Genomic DNA, 15,963 nt, shown 5'->3' with positions numbered 1-15,963 from the left:
CTTTGCCCTGGATTAAATTATTTTGATCTCCGCTAGAATATTAGTTCCCTTGTTTACTCTTTCACTACAGTTACAATTTATGTCGGCCTTAGATATTTGAAAATTTTCTGACTCAAAACCTCCAGTTCCTTCTGGTATAATAAGTGCACAGAACGTGTGTAAAATATTGCTGCTTCAGTTATTTAAAACATTATCGTGTATTATTATTATTTTGTACAATACGATTGTGGCGTTATAACGCCCTTGGCTTTATGAGAGCAACTCTTTTTTATAACTCCCTTATGTAGTCTCAAGTTGAGATATAAATTGTAATTCTTCAATTTTCTTTCCAATTGTCAAAAAATTAGCGTGGATATCGATATGCTTGTTTTGTTAATTAATGATTTTAGCTAATTTGGATTTATGATAAAAGCGACTTAATGTCCATACCATTTATGTTTTTTTTTTTGTTTCATCAACATAACGGCTAAGTTTCATTATCAAACAAAATGTATTCAGTACTTGAGATTTATTTTCAAAAAGCAGATGACTTATTTTGTCTATCGAATGAAAACGTCCCACAACGTTTTTACTTATCCGGTTTGTGATAAGATACAAATGTAGGCGTACGTACTCTAATTAAGAATTCTTTTGTTAAGGACGTTCAATTGACAGCTGCTATTTATCGAAGAATGAAAGCCATAAATGTGATCTCTATACTTATAGCAGCGGTCTATCAGACGGGTGAGTATTCTAAACTTCTTTTATTTATTGAAAAATGGAAATAAATACTAAACATCACATGAAACATAGCAAAGTAAATGCACAATGTACGGTAAGAATATTCTGTTCCAAAGAACTTGAGATAAAGGATACTACAGACAGGGTGAATTCAGTCTCATATCATCTTGAGGTACACTTAGAAATAGGTGGTAAAGAAGAGCTATTGACAAAACCCCTTGAAAAACGTTTTCATTCAGAATTGTCAACTTTCCTGTCATCTGTGGCAACATCCCTTCAGCACCTGGATATTGAGTGTTAATATCACAACTCATACGTTATTTCAGAGCTTGCCGAAGCTACGCAGACTTTTTATTTATCACGCTAGAATTCTAACAAATAGGCTCCTGGAACAGAGTTATGTTGCTACAAGACTGAAGTCATCACTACAGAGGTTTCATGGTCGTCATCATGAACTCGTGGATCGTTATAGTGTAACCGTTTGCGCCATGAAAACTGTTTTATTCAACGGGTCATAGTTTTTCTTTCCTCCTTTGTCTACGCCGGACGACTTTTTATGAGCAACTCGGCGGATGTTCTAGAAAAGCAGAGGACGCTTTCCCTACTGGTAGCACCTGGTCCATGCTCCCAGATTTTAGTGGAGTCCGAGTTGCTCATTTGCTTTTGTTACTTTGTATGTATGATTTTAGTTACTTTCTGTTCTTTGTTGTGTGTGTCTGTTTTATATGTGTGGTCTTTGTCCCTGGATTGTATTCTTTTGATTACCGCTATAATCTTGGTCTCCTTCATTATTCTTCTACAATTGCATGCAATGTCAGTAAAATACATATAATTGGTATTGCCATATCAATACTGTATAATGTTTCCTCATGGCACCTTGTCATTTTTCATGTCATTTTGCGAATTTCCTAAACAATTCATGACCGACGCTAATCTGTAGGGACAAATTAAACAATTGCACAGATTTTGGAAATCATGCATGGTTGGAATATTTCGTCCCTGGGCTGAAGAAAACTGTCCTGAATTTTGTAATTTATGTAAGTACAAAATGTGCACTGCATGATATATAATAAGTAATGGTATCTTGTTGAGAAAGCATCTAGTACAGTATATAGATAAAACTTTACATTCTGCTAATATTTTTGTTAATGTTCAAATATCGTATACAATATGTCGACGAGGTAAAGCTGTAGGAAATGGAAAGTGAATGAAATTTCTTTGAATTGTTAATATAGATAGAACCAATTAAAATAGAATAATAATTATCAAACAATTTGATTCTGAAAAATATGTCTCGTTGAAAGAGAAGTCGATTACACGTTTCTTGTTTGTGATGTCGTTTTCATTAAAAACTTTTATAGGACATTATCGAGATACTTAACACTCACTTTTACTTTTTTGATGGATGTTTTAAAAAACAGTTTCTCCACGTTTAAGTCTATTCTATTCAAATGCTATTGACATTAGGGCGATATCCTGAGTTATCAAAAGTGACGTTACGACGTTTCAAATGTTGTTCTCCCGACACAATAGAATGTCAGGCAGCCAAAATATTGCAAATGAATCATGGAGAACAAAAGGTTAAATAACTTGTGGAAGTCAAATGTAAAAAAAATATCAAACCTCTTTAAATAATTTGTACATAATAAAAAATGGCCGATACTTGTTTGTATTTATATTTAACGCGATTTGATAGTTTACGATATTTTACTTTTACTCATCATTTACATGTATCCTATAAATGTATGTATATGTATATGTTAAACATTATCAATACTTCAACGATCGACGGTTTTCATAAAACAATTTGTGATCAAAACTAAAACAGGTATATATATGTAATATAGAAGTATAATGGGATGTGGGAACTATACCATCTAACTTGCTAGAACATTGCTATATGAACATGTAACATACACGACGAGGATCATTACAAAATGGTGATGCAAGAAAGCATAAACATATATCGCCAAGTCTAACATCCAAACTCTAGAATCGATGAGAGGCTGCACAATTGCATTCCTCAGCAGGATATGAACTCCTTCTCTGCTCTGACATCTATGGCAACACTGCTTGCACTAAGTCGCGGACGCTCCGCGACGATAGGCCAAGTAGGCTAAAAAAGTATAACGTTCATTAATCGAGTGATACTTCATTGAAATAAATCTAAAGCGTGAACATACTTTCTCGTAAGTAAGCCTAGAGCGTAAACATTACTATTCATACTCTAAATTTACTTATGAGCAAGTATCACTCGGTTAATGAAAGTGTGGCAGGACGACCTACCTACGTTGTAGTAGGTAGTGAGATTTAAATAGCCAGTTAATTGACTTGGCTAAAGGATTAAATCTTTAGCAGAATCGGTTTGTCGCTGGCTTGTCACCGAGCGGTCTCTGGTTCGATCTTCGGTGGCGGAGTATAATTGTGTGAGTCAATTCATGCTCTCCTGTTACAAAGCTATATTTTATGAAGCCTACTTGGCCTTGTGGCATGGAGCGTTAGAAATAAGCAAGCGGTTTTGCCATAAATGTCAGAGCGGAGAAAGGTTCGACTCCTGATAAGGGAGCGACCACATTTGCAGCCTCGCTTTGATTCCAGAATTTTAAGGCTTGTATGTGTATATAGATATATGAATATTTTCTCCTTTAAAAACAATCATTGATTATCTAAAACAGACTGTAACCAAGCGACAATAACAACAACTCCAGGATTGGCGAGACTCTGTAGGGACAAATTAAATGAATGTGCCGATTTTGGAAAGGATGCATGCGTTGGAATATTTCGTGCCTGGGCTGAAGAAAACTGTCCCGTATTTTGCAATTTATGTAAGTTCAAACTATGCACTACATGATATAGGATATGGGGTGGTGTTTTGTTGAGAATGTTCCTAGTACTGTCTATAGAGTTCACTTTATATTCTGTTAATATCTTTGTTGATATTCAAATAAGTTGTACGATATGTCATATCAACGAGGTAAAGCTGTAGAATATAGGAAAGTGAATGAATTTTCTTTAAATTTTAAATACAGTTAGAACCAATTAAAATAGTATCAAAAATCATCTACCATTTTGATTCTGAAAAAAAATTTCGTTGAAAGAGAAGTAGAAAGTAGGTCGATTACACGTTTCTTGTTTATGATGTCGTTTTCATTAAAACAATTATAGGAATTTATCGCGATAATTCACTATCACTAGTAATGTTATAATGGATGTTTTCAAATACAGTTTCTCCATATTTTAGTATATTATATTCAAATGCTTTAAACATTACAATGTAGGGCGATATCCTCAGTGGTAAAAAACGACGTTACAACGTTTCTAATGTTGTTCTCCCGACACAATGGATGACGTAGTAGACGGACGATCGTTGGAATGTTTCGCCATGAAATTTGCCGTAAGACATGCAGACAAAATATTTAAAAAGGAATCATAGAGAAAAAAAGTTTAATTACTCGTTGAAATCGAATATAAAAAATATACACGCTTCATGTTGGTGTTGTCGTTTTCATTTGAATTTTTATAGGGAATAATTGAGCTAAATCACTCCTGATGTTCTAACTGAAGTTTTCAAATACAGTAACTGCCCTTTCAATTGTATACAGGAGGATGGGGAATGGGGAAATGGGGTGGATTGGGAAAATTAGTTTTAAAGTATTTATTAATATGATAAATGTATACAATTTGATTAAAATAACAGTTTAAATGTTGAAAAAGTAATGAAGGGAACCAAGGTTATAGCGGTAATCAAAAGAATGCAATCAAGGGACAAAGACCAGACAAATTTACAAATATAATGCTTAATGTGATAATATCAAATTTTAATTTTATGGGGTGGAAATATTTTTCTACGGGGCATAGGGAACTCTCAATGATGAAACGGGGTGTGGACAATTGGGAATTGGGAATGAGGGGATGGTTTATTGTGTAAATGGGAAGTTTATACCATTCAAGTTCTGTATATTGTCATGTACCTGAGGTGGTAGGTTAAATCAAGGTTAACAGCGCTTCAAATCTCTCCTTCATTGCAGCATGAATATACCGGTGGTGATTATATGGCTTTTGCATGCTATAGGTAAATCAGTGTTCTTACATGTATTAACATAAAGAATACTTTTAACAAATTACAATCATTACTCATTGTTTTAGAAGAGACTAATATGTTCCTTATGATAAGGCATACAACAGACTGCAATAATAAAAGTTGTCAGTCAATATCTTCAAAAACTATGACAAATAGACAGAAACCCTTTATGAATGAAATGTTCCTAATGATAGTATTTCTTTAGTCAACATTAATGGACCATACATTGTTAGAGTTATTTCCCTTGAAGTGCAAAAATTGACTCAGATCAGCGATTCAAACTCCTTAAATCCTCTTTTTATTGATACTTGTTTACAATAAAAAATATTTCACTTTCTATTCTCAATCAAACAATCTATAAATGACAAAGTTCTCTTGCATTTGAATGGAGGATTAGGATCAATTCTTGTAACATGACGAAATTTATTTTTTACACCTAAAATTAGTTTATTGCACCTAAGCTGTTGTAACAGATACAAAGTGTACAGCTTTCCAGGTTAATTATTAGACTTCCAGGGTAAGTCCAATAAAGATAATTATTTTCATTAATCAGGCAGATGTTAGTAACATCAAAGATTTTATTTACAATATTTACCATAAAGATGTATATCATAAAGGTCTACCAAATGTTTTTTTCGCGGAGAGCCGAATTTGGAATCGCAAATTAACGAAAAGTCAGTGGGGCTCATATGATATGGGAAAGAATTAAACAAGAACAAGAAATTACATGTGTTTCCGCTATTATCAGAAAGAGAAATTTGGGATGTTTTATAGTTCTTGGTAGAGATTCCTCATACTTTGTAAGAAATAATTCCAAATCATCTTCCAAATATACAGAGGAAGATGTTTACAAAATGCTGGAATTTTTAATCGACAACATATTTGTCCAGTGTGGTGGACGTGTTTTTCAACAACGGGTCGGCATTCCAATGGAACAAATTGTGCTCCTTTACTTGCTGACCTATTTCGTCACTCTTATGAGGCTGACTTTATAGCTGATTTGATCATAAAGAAAGAATATTGTTTGGCTAGATCCTTCAATCTTAGTTTCCGCTATATAGATGACGTATTATCTTTAAACAATCCTAATTTCGGGGATTTGATACATCGCAACTACCCAAAAGAACTTGAGATAAAGGATACTACAGATACTGTGAAGTCAGCCTCATATCTTGACCTACACTAAGAAATCGATGGTAAAGGAAAACTATTGACCAAACTTTACGACAAACGTTATGACTTTTCATTCAGAATTGTCAACTTTCCTTTCATCTGTGGCAACATCCCTTCGGCTCCTGCGTATGGAGTATTCATATCACAACTCATACGCTATGCCAGAGCTTGTCGAAACTACGCAGACTTTTTGTATCGCGCTAGAAGTGTAAAAAATAGGCTTCTGGAGCATGGTTATGTGGCTACAAGACTGAAGTCATCACTACAGAAGTTTTATGGTCGTCGCCATGAAAACTGATTTATTCAACGGGTCATAGTTTGCCTTTCCTCGTTTGTCTACCCCGGCTTGACTTTTTTATGAGCAACTCGGCGGGTGTTTCTAGAAAAACAGAGGACGCTTACCCTACCGGTGCACCTGGTCCATGCTCCCAGTTTTTAGTGGAGTCCGAGTTGCTCATTTACTTTTGTTACTTTGTATGTATGATTTTAGTTACTTTATGTTCTTTGTTGTGTGTGTCTGTTTTCCATGTCTGGTCTATGTCCCTGGATTACATTCTTTTGATTACCGCTGCAACCTTGGTTTACTTGATTACTCTTTCATTATTATACACAGATTTCACATTCTAATCATTATGGTAAGGTTCGAATTTCGTTAAATCTTATCAAGAAAATTTTCAAATATAAGGGATTATTCAATGAATGTTATTTACCGTAAAAGAGGTGTGAAGTGTAACAAATCATTCAAGTAAATTGAAAGTGACTATTTTTTTACATATGCCCAGTTTTACGGGAATCTTATTTGTTTTATAATCTGTTGTACTCTTTAGATTATACATCGCTTGTGATATAAGTGTAACATTGTTTTTTTCTGAAATAATGAAGATAATAAAAAGATCTTAGGATAGTAACGGTTCTGAACTAAAACAAGTCACATGACTGTAAAATCACATGACTTATGTAGACTTTTAATCAAATATTTTTACCTCAAATGCGAGACATGTGAACATTTGTTTTACCCAGGATTTTGCTTGGGTTTGGAGTAATTTCAATACATGTAAAGGAAGTAATTTCTGTTTTGAAAGTAGATAAAATACTTCTGTTTTTGATTCTCTTTTCAGATTGAAAGTACGATTTATAAATAGAGAAAAATATAACAGTTAGTAATTCATCAATTCCCTAATATGCATGATCATCAATTTTGTTTAGTTTTTAAAACTATTTCATTTGACAAATAACAAAAGGATTGGACACAAGATCAGTTTTGTATCCTAAGCAAGACCAAGCATTTAACATTGAGAAAGCGTTTATCAAAACCAATACAAGCAAGCAATTAACACATTTCATTTATAAAGTCTTTTACATGATAGCATCTGAACAAAAAGTGGTCATAATTTCCATTGACATTGCAATAACAACATAAGTCATTTGTTACAATTTTCCATCGTGATATCAAATAGTTACATAGCAAAATAAAATACATTGGTTTCCATTCGAACACTTTAACTCTATTATCTTTCAGATGAAAAAAAAAAAAATAAAACGCAATGTTTTTTTTTCTATGATAAAGTCTCTCATGTTACATCTAAGCAATCGTTTCCACATTAAAAAACCTGTTGGTTTGTCGTTTTTTCTGTCCCCAATAATTATTTCGTATATATCTTTAGTTCGCATTGTTTTGTTTATATGATGCTTTTAAATATTTTTAAGCTGTTTTTTTTTTAAATATTGACCTGCCTTTTTGCATAATTGTTTTGTTTGTCTATAGGATTTATCCAGTGTTTTGGGATTGACCTTTTTAATGTGTTAAACTCACTTACCCAGTTTTGTTTCCTTTTTAATTTAGTGAAGATGACATTTTCTGATATTTTTCCATTTTAGTTAACAATGTCATTTATGTATAGTATGCCACTTTTTATCCATGAATAAAAAAATATGCATTTCCATTAAATTTTATGTAGGTGTTTTCCCATATAAATTGTTTTCTTATATCACATTTTTGGATAATTTGATGCACCCCCTTATCACTTATCCATGATTTCAATATCTCTTAGTAAAACTGTGGTAAAGTTATGTTTATCTAAATCTTTAACATTTTATAAGTTCATTTGAAAAATAGCCTTATACCCTACGAAGAAGTTCAAGTAGAAATTTATTAATCCACCCTATATGAATTGACCGTAGAAGTGCGTCAATATCAATCATTTTAAGTACTCCCCTCTAGATAATTTTTGGAAAGTACTTTTCTTTTAGCTCTGCCATATTTTGAATTCCAAATGAAATTGTAAATGAAGTATTTTAAAATTGTGTAATGCTTCGTTTTTCATTGCTGTATTGGAAGCAATATATGTTAAATTCGGTAGGATTAGAGATTATTCAACAACAGTTACTCTTCCAATGATGCTTAAATGTCGTTTACTGCAATCAGATAAAGTCTTTTCGGATTTAGTCATTTGTGGTTTTTTAATTTAGGTTTTGTCATTCTCTATTATTATAACCACAATTTATTCCAAGGGTTTTTATTGGAACAGAAGACCAAGTTATATTTTCAAATCTTTTTCCTTACATTTTTTTAGTCTGCTTAACCAAATACCATCAGTTGTGGTTCGATTCAACATTAAGCCAGAGTAGCTTCCAAATATTTCTATTAGACTGAGAGCAATGCTAATATCTAGTCTTGATTTTAAAAATAACGTGGTGTCGTCAGACATATGACAAATTTTGGGGTTTTTGTTTTTCCATGAATTTTTATCTCTAGACCTTTCAGATCTTTGTTTTCTCTTAATTTCATTGACATGACATGACGAAATTTACATTGACATGACGTGACGAAATTTACATTGTTTTCACTTCAAAGTGGAAGAAGAGTTGACATGACAGTGTATTTATTCCTTACTTTACTGCGTATTTAATGTAATTTTAGAAATTTTTGCCACATTATAAGTCATAAAAAATATTTTTTATGTCATCTGCTACATTCGGTGTAAAAAGGGTAAAAGTCCAAAATGGGTGCAAAAAATCAACAGTTGTAGATGATATAATACTTTTACTGAATTCATTTATTGATATTGTTTGTTAGTTTTTAAACAGCGGTTCTGCTGTAAACAAACCAAGTATACTTCGCCTATGTCTCCATTGACACAGAAACGGAATTATAGAAGATGCAGGGAATCAAGAGAACCAGGGTCATAGCGGTAATCAAAAGAATGTAATCCAGGGACAAAGACCAGACATGGGAAACAGACATACACAACAAAGAACATAAAGTAAATAAAGCAACTCGAACTCCACTAAAAACTGGGAGCATCGATATGGAGCACCGGTAGGGTAAACGTCCTCTGCTTTTCTAGAAACAACCGCCGAGTTCCTTATAAAAAGTCAATTACGGGTACACAATAGAGGAAAGGAAAACTATCACAAGTTGAAAAAAAATCACTTTTCATGGCGCAGATGGATACACCGTAACGATTTACGAGTTCTTGATAACGACCATAAAACTTCACAGTCATCGTCCTCGGTAGAGAGACCAAATGAGGACACCACAGATTTTTGGTTTTTCCACAATCTCTTTTTTGTGGGAGTGTGGTAGCAGTATAGGTCTTATCACTGCTTTTATTCTCTACGTCTACCTCTGATAGTAAACATCGGATGTAAAGCGTTTTGGAGACAAAAACAATGTTGTTGGAAGAAAAGATCGTTTTTCACAAAAACTGCTTTAAAGAGTCTGTGGAAACCAATATCTAAAATGAAGGCAACAAGTCTGTATAAACATGAGGTAGGAACAGACACAGGAGTTCAAGACTTATTTTGTAAAGGGAGTGTAGTAGAATGAGAGGTATAGAATAGAGTTTGGTTCTAATGTGATGAAGTCCAAGAGGTTTTTGTATGAAAGGAAGGTAACCATCTATGGAGAGATCGTGTAACTTAGGTGACGCATAGTGGCGATGGCCATGACTTTTTTCCCCGTCTTCGAGTTTTGCATTGAACAAACGATACGTATAGCTGCTCTGAGTGAATGAGCAAAACAGAGATCTAACATTCAATCAAGGCGCATTTGCACAAAATTGGTGCAACAGACAATTCTGTAAAAAAATGGGTTTGAGAAGTCAATTGTAAAAAGAGAACAGAAAGGAAAGAAAACTATCATGGACTGTTGATTTGCAGGTGACTACCTTATTCGTTTACCAAAAACGGGTATATAATTGATTGTCTAGTATGACTTGGTGTAAGCAAAGTAGATATTGGACAAAATCTACGTACGAATATATATCCGATGGAAGCGTAATGAAGTATGGAGGACATATCTTGTCGCGATTGTGAAAACTTTGCCGCGTAGTTGATCGGCACTTTCCAGCCGATGTATATTATAACAATATTTCCCTATTCAACGCGTTTGGTTCCCCAAGAAATGCTAATGAAATCAATGGTATGAGTAGGTCATCCCAGTATACAGACATCAATACAAGTGAAAACATTTGGATGTACATTAAGAGAAGCTTCTGACTTTTAGATATAAGAGATGTTTTGTTCTTCCAAATTAAGGACATTTTATAATAAGTTTGATTTGTATCCAAAACCTTTATAAATCAACCAATACAAACATGAATAAACTTATAAAACTGAACCTGACAAAGTATTAAAAGTATGAATGTTCGATAATTTCCTTTATTTTCATTTTAAAATGTAAACACAGTATTTGTCTTCTTTTGTGTGACTTAAAATTGCGTTAAAAAACAAAAGTTACTTGGTTTAGCTTTACTTTTTTCAATACAGCTTAGTAGGATTCACAAAAGAAGTGAGACAGTCGAATAATATCTATACTATTTATATATTGTTTGATAAATCAATATATAGGTACAAGAGTAAGGAGTCGGTCCATATTGTGTGAAAGAGGGAGGGAGGTAAGTTTATATTACCCAGTGACATTATTCTACGACTTACAGAATGAACATTAACAATTTTTGTATCAACGTAGTGTTTAACCAAATGTTTTGTTTATTGTACTTGTAAAGGTTTCCTACCAAGTCAGGGAGACTGTCATGACAAGCAACCACAGATCTGCAAAGCAGAGAAAGATATCCTTTGCAACAACAAGGCACACGAGGATTGGACTAAGCGAAATTGTTTGTACACTTGCTATTTTTGCCGAACAGGTAACTTGCAATTGTGATAATAAAAATTGCACGTTAAAATCATCAACACATCGACGTTATTAAGATGCAGGAAATAGTTTGTTCTTGTATCATCCACGTACTTCCAACCGATGGATATTATAACGATATTTCCCTAATCAACGCGCTTGGTTCCCCAAGCAATACTAATGAAAGAGTAATCAAAGGACCCAAGGTTATAGCGGTAATCAAAAGAATGTAATCCATGGACAAAGATCAGACATGGAAACAGACACACACAACAAAGAACATAAAGTAACTAAAATCATATATACAAAGTAACAAAAGTAAATGAGCAACTCGAACTCCACTAAAACTGGGAGCATGAACCAGGTGCACCGGTAGAGTAAGCGTCCTCTATTTTTCTAGAAACACCCGCCGAGTTGCTCATAAAAAGTCAAGTCCGGGGTAGACAAACGAGGAAAGGAAAATTATGACCCGTTGAATAAATCAGTTTTCATGGTGCTGATGAATACACCATAACGATCCACGAGTTTATGATGACGACCATAAAACTTCTGTAGTGGTGACTTCAATCTTGTAGCAACATAACCCTGTTCCAGAAGCCTACTTGTTAGACTTCTAGCGCGATACAAAAAGTCTGCTTAGTTTCGGCAAGCTCTGGCATAACGTATGAGTTGTGATATGAACACTCCATACGCAGGAGCCGAAGGGATGTTGCCACAGATGAAAGGAAAGTTGACAATTCTGAATAAAAAGTCATCACGTTTGTCGTAAAGTTTGGTCAATAGTTTTCCTTTATCGTCGATTTCTAAGTGTAGGTCAAGATATGAGGCTGACTTCACAGTGTCTGTAGTATCCTTTATCTCAAGTTCTTTTGGGTAGATGCGATGACAGTTCGGTTATTTCCTTTATTTTCATTTTTAAATGTAAACAAAGTATTTGTCTTCTTTTGTGTGACTTAAAATTGCGTTAAAAAACAAAAGTTACTTGGTTTAGCTTTACTTTTTTCAATACAGCTTAGTAGGATTCACAAAAGAAGTGAGACAGTCGAATAATAACTATACTATGTATATATTGTTTGATAAATCAATATATAGGTACAAGAGTAAGGAATCGGTCCATATTGTGTGAAGGAGGGAGGGAGGTAAGTTTATATTACCCAGTGACATTATTCTACGACTTACAGAATGAACATAAACAATTTTTGTATCAACGTAGTGTTTAACCAAATGGTTTGTTTATTGTACTTGTAAAGGTTTCCTACCAAGTCAGGAAGACTGTCATGACAAGCAACCACAGATTTGCAAAGCAGAGAAAGATATCCTTTGCAACAACAAGGCACACGAGGATTGGACTAAGCGAAATTGTTTGTACACTTGCTATTTTTGCCGAACAGGTAACGTGCAATTGTGATAATAAAAATTGCATGTTAAAATCACCAATAAATCGACGTTTTTGAGATGCAGGAAATAGTTTGTTCTTGTTTCATCCACGTACTTCCAACCGATGGATATTATAACGATATTTCCCTAATCAACGCGCTTGGTTCCCAAGAAAATACTAATGAAAGAGTAATCAAGGGAACCAAGGTTATAGCGGTAATCAAAAGAATGTAATCCATGGACAAAGACCAGACATGGAAAACCATAAAGATCCACGAGTTCATGATAACGACCATAAAACTTCTGTAGTGATGACTTCAATCTTGTAGCAACATAACCCTGTTCCAGAAGCCTACTTGTTAGACTTCTAGCGCGATACAAAAAAGTCTGCTTAGTTTCGGCAAGCTCTGGCATGACGTATGAGTTGTGATATGAACACTCCATACGCAGGAGCCGAAGGGATGTTGCCACAGATGAAAGGAAAGTTGACAATTCTGAATGAAAAGTCATCACGTTTGTCGTAAAGTTTAGGCAATAGTTTTCTTTTACCATCGATTTCTAAGTGAAGGTCAAGATATGAGGCTGACTTCACAGTGTCTGTAGTATCCTTTATCTCAAGTTCTTTTGGGTAGATGCGATGTATCAAATCCCCGAAATTAGGATTGTTTTTCGATAATACGTCATCTATATAGCGGAAACTGAGATTGAAGGATCTAGCCAAACGATATTCTTTCTTTCTGATCGGATCATCTATAAAGTCAGCCTCATAAGAGTGAAGGAATATGTCAGCTAGTAAAGGAGCACAATTTGTTCCCATTGGAATACCGACCGTTTGTTGAAAAACACGTCCACCACACTGGACAAATATGTTGTTAATTAAAAATTCCAGCATTGTGTAAACATCTTCCTCTGTATATTTGGGAGATGATTTGGAATTATTTCTTACAAAGTATGAGGAATCTCTACCAAGAACTATATATTTGTATCTAGGTGTACGATCTTTTTTGGAAAAAAAAGGTATAATGTTTTAAGTCGGGATTTTAACTGAGTATGAGGAATAGAAGTATACAGTGTTGAAAAATCATAGGTTTTAATGCTATTATATTCAGATAATAGTCTTGAACTGATTGTCTCCAAAAGATCTTTCGAATTTTTCAGGATCCACATTGAATTAATACCACTATGGGAGTAACAAGTGTTGTGGTAGGACTGTAGACCTTCTTTGACAGTTGTGAGTAAAGAAGTTAAAAGTTTTGAAAGCGGTTTGGTGGTACATTTTGCAGATCCAGCTATGAAACGTTGTTTGTATTGATTCTTGTGAAGTTTAGGAATCCAGTACATAGACGGTATATCACAATCATCGTCCTTGGTAGAGAGGCCAAAAGAGGATAGCACATATTTATGGTTTTCCACATTCTCTTCTTTGAAGAGAGTGGTAGCAGTGTAGGTCTTATCACTGCTATTATTTTCTACGTCTACCTCTGATAATAAACATTGAATATAAAACGTTTTGCAGACAAAAGCAATCTTGTTTTGGGCTTTGTCTGCTGGTACGACAGCATATTTGTCATGTGTAGTAGACAATGTTTTTGCTACGTCGGGGTCTTTGAAAACTGATGTAGCCTTGGCACTCATTGACCTACTTAAAACTTTCATTCGTTTCAAAATTAAAGACCTCACGGCCTTTAACCACTCTGACAGAGAATCAATGTCTTCTTGTTCTCGTTTTATCCATTTTCTTGCATAGTCCTCGACGGCATCCATAAGAACTTTAAAGTTATAATTCTAATTTATGGAGCGTGGTTAACAGTACTTGGGACCTTTAGAAAGGATATTACGCAGAGATTCGTTTTCGATAATGGTTAAATCTCCCGTAACGACGTAACCAGAAGGATCATATTTGAATGGAGAGGTTTTGCAAGAACAGTCAGGTGGTTTAGCCTTGAAGTCCTCAATCTCGAGGTTCTGCAATAGCCTTTTATAATTGAAAATTTTGGATGCGATGGGTGAAGTATAGGAATATGAAATAATTGGTATGGATTTGTCTTTGAAATATGGGGGAATTTTGTTGGTAACGTTTTTATGATGGAGTATGTAAGCCAAATTAATTGCATATATACCTTTGTTGACAAACAGTAGTGGAAGAAATGATCGTTTTTCTTCATCTGGATTTTTCACACAAACAGATTTAAAGAGTCTGTGGAAACCAATATCCAAAATGTTGGCAACAAGTCTGTATAATGATGAGGTGGCGTCAGAAACAGGAGTGGCAAGACTTGTTTTGTAAAGGGAGTGTAGTAGAGTGAGAAGTATAGAATAAAGTTTGGTTGAGACATCATATAACTTAGGTGACGTATAGTGGCGATGGCCATGACTCCTTTCCCGTCTTTGATTTTTGTCAAATAAATTCATCCCATTTATGTTATTGTTATATTGGCTTGTAAGGTTTCCTATACTTTTGATGTTGTCATTGCATCCGTAAGGTATTGCAGTACCTAGTCTGCGTATCCAGTACTCCTCTCTTTCCCTACGATAATTTTTACTTAGAACGGGACTGTTCGTAGGATGGTAATTTTTTTTTTCTAAAATACGAACTTTCATAAAGAGTATTGAATGATCTTGTTGATTAAAGGGTTGTTAAATTGTCGGGAATTTGGTGGTGTTAATTCCCGAACGATGACCGCACATTCTTTTATTTAATCGTTCTTGCGTTTCTCCGACAAATATTAAACCACATGAGTTGTGGTTTTCGTTAAAAAACAACACTGGTGCTTCAAGTTTCTTTCAGTGAGAAGATATATTCTCCAATGCCCGAATTAGTAATATATTAACTGTTGAATCATTCTTCATATGCAATGACAATACTATCTGAAACGCATGGTCAATTAAAGTATCACTTAATATGATATGTATTTCCCTATCAAAATGACATAGCAAATGCTTGTTAAATAGAACTAAATAGTCACTACGACACATCACGCATGAAAAGGAAATACTATAGTTACTATGAACCATCGCATTTGGAATGTAAATCACTCAGGTTTTATGGATAATTCTCATAAAAATTTTGTAAAACAATCGCACCATTAAGACCCAAAATGTCTCGAAATCAGGTTCGGAGACTTATGTTTAATGTTGCCTATAAAGTATGTTCATCCAAGGTCATCTTAAATGAAAAACAACTATGATCTACCCTAAGCATTTACCTGGAAGCACCTTAATAAGGAAACAATAGTTACAATCAAACGATTCGAGTAATCTTTTAATTAATAAACAACGTACATAGCTTTCCAGGCAATATGTATTTTTTAATCTTGTTATTGCTTTCACTCATTAAATAACAGTATTTAAATAATTCAGTAGAAAATTAGACACCTTGAAACAAATATATCACTGTTATATATACAGTTCTAGAACATATGAATAATTAGTTTACCGCATCGAGTCGACAATATATATATATATATATAAACTA

The 15,963-nt window shown here is 34.1% G+C and overlaps 1 protein-coding gene across 2 annotated transcripts; it reads left to right on the top strand.

Annotated features, from left to right (window-relative positions):
• The first annotated feature begins 620 nt into the window (after positions 1–620).
• LOC148608660 (uncharacterized) lies at positions 621–12,564 on the top strand. 2 transcript variants are annotated; one of them, XM_088546338.1, is made up of 4 exons: positions 621–723; positions 3,396–3,545; positions 10,984–11,124; positions 12,362–12,564. In XM_088546338.1, exons 1-4 carry the CDS (start codon positions 672–674, stop codon positions 12,517–12,519), a joined length of 501 nt encoding a protein of 166 aa, XP_088402464.1. In that variant the 5' UTR covers positions 621–671; the 3' UTR covers positions 12,520–12,564. The 2 variants fall into 2 exon arrangements, with proteins under 2 accessions (XP_088402464.1, XP_088402465.1); XM_088546339.1 differs by lacking the exons at positions 10,984–11,124; positions 12,362–12,564 and adding an exon at positions 3,999–4,208.
• Positions 12,565–15,963: the final 3,399 nt, after the last annotated feature.

This window comes from Perna viridis, chromosome 9 (genome assembly GCF_037379345.1).
Source record: "Perna viridis isolate PV_CMFRI_1.1 ecotype Kerala chromosome 9, ASM3737934v1, whole genome shotgun sequence".
NCBI classification, from domain to species: domain Eukaryota; kingdom Metazoa; phylum Mollusca; class Bivalvia; order Mytilida; family Mytilidae; genus Perna; species Perna viridis.
Note: the sequence above shows the minus strand (reverse complement) of the source record. Positions and strands in the feature narration are given on the sequence as shown.

Coding starts and splice junctions, on each gene's coding strand:
- LOC148608660 (XM_088546338.1), top strand. CDS start 672: ATGAAAGCCATAAATGTGATCTCTATACTTATAGCAGCGGTCTATCAG. Junction 724..3,395: donor AGCAGCGGTCTATCAGACGG/GTGAGTATTCTA, acceptor TATCTAAAACAG/ACTGTAACCAAGCGACAATA. Junction 11,125..12,361: donor TTGCTATTTTTGCCGAACAG/GTAACTTGCAAT, acceptor GTACTTGTAAAG/GTTTCCTACCAAGTCAGGAA.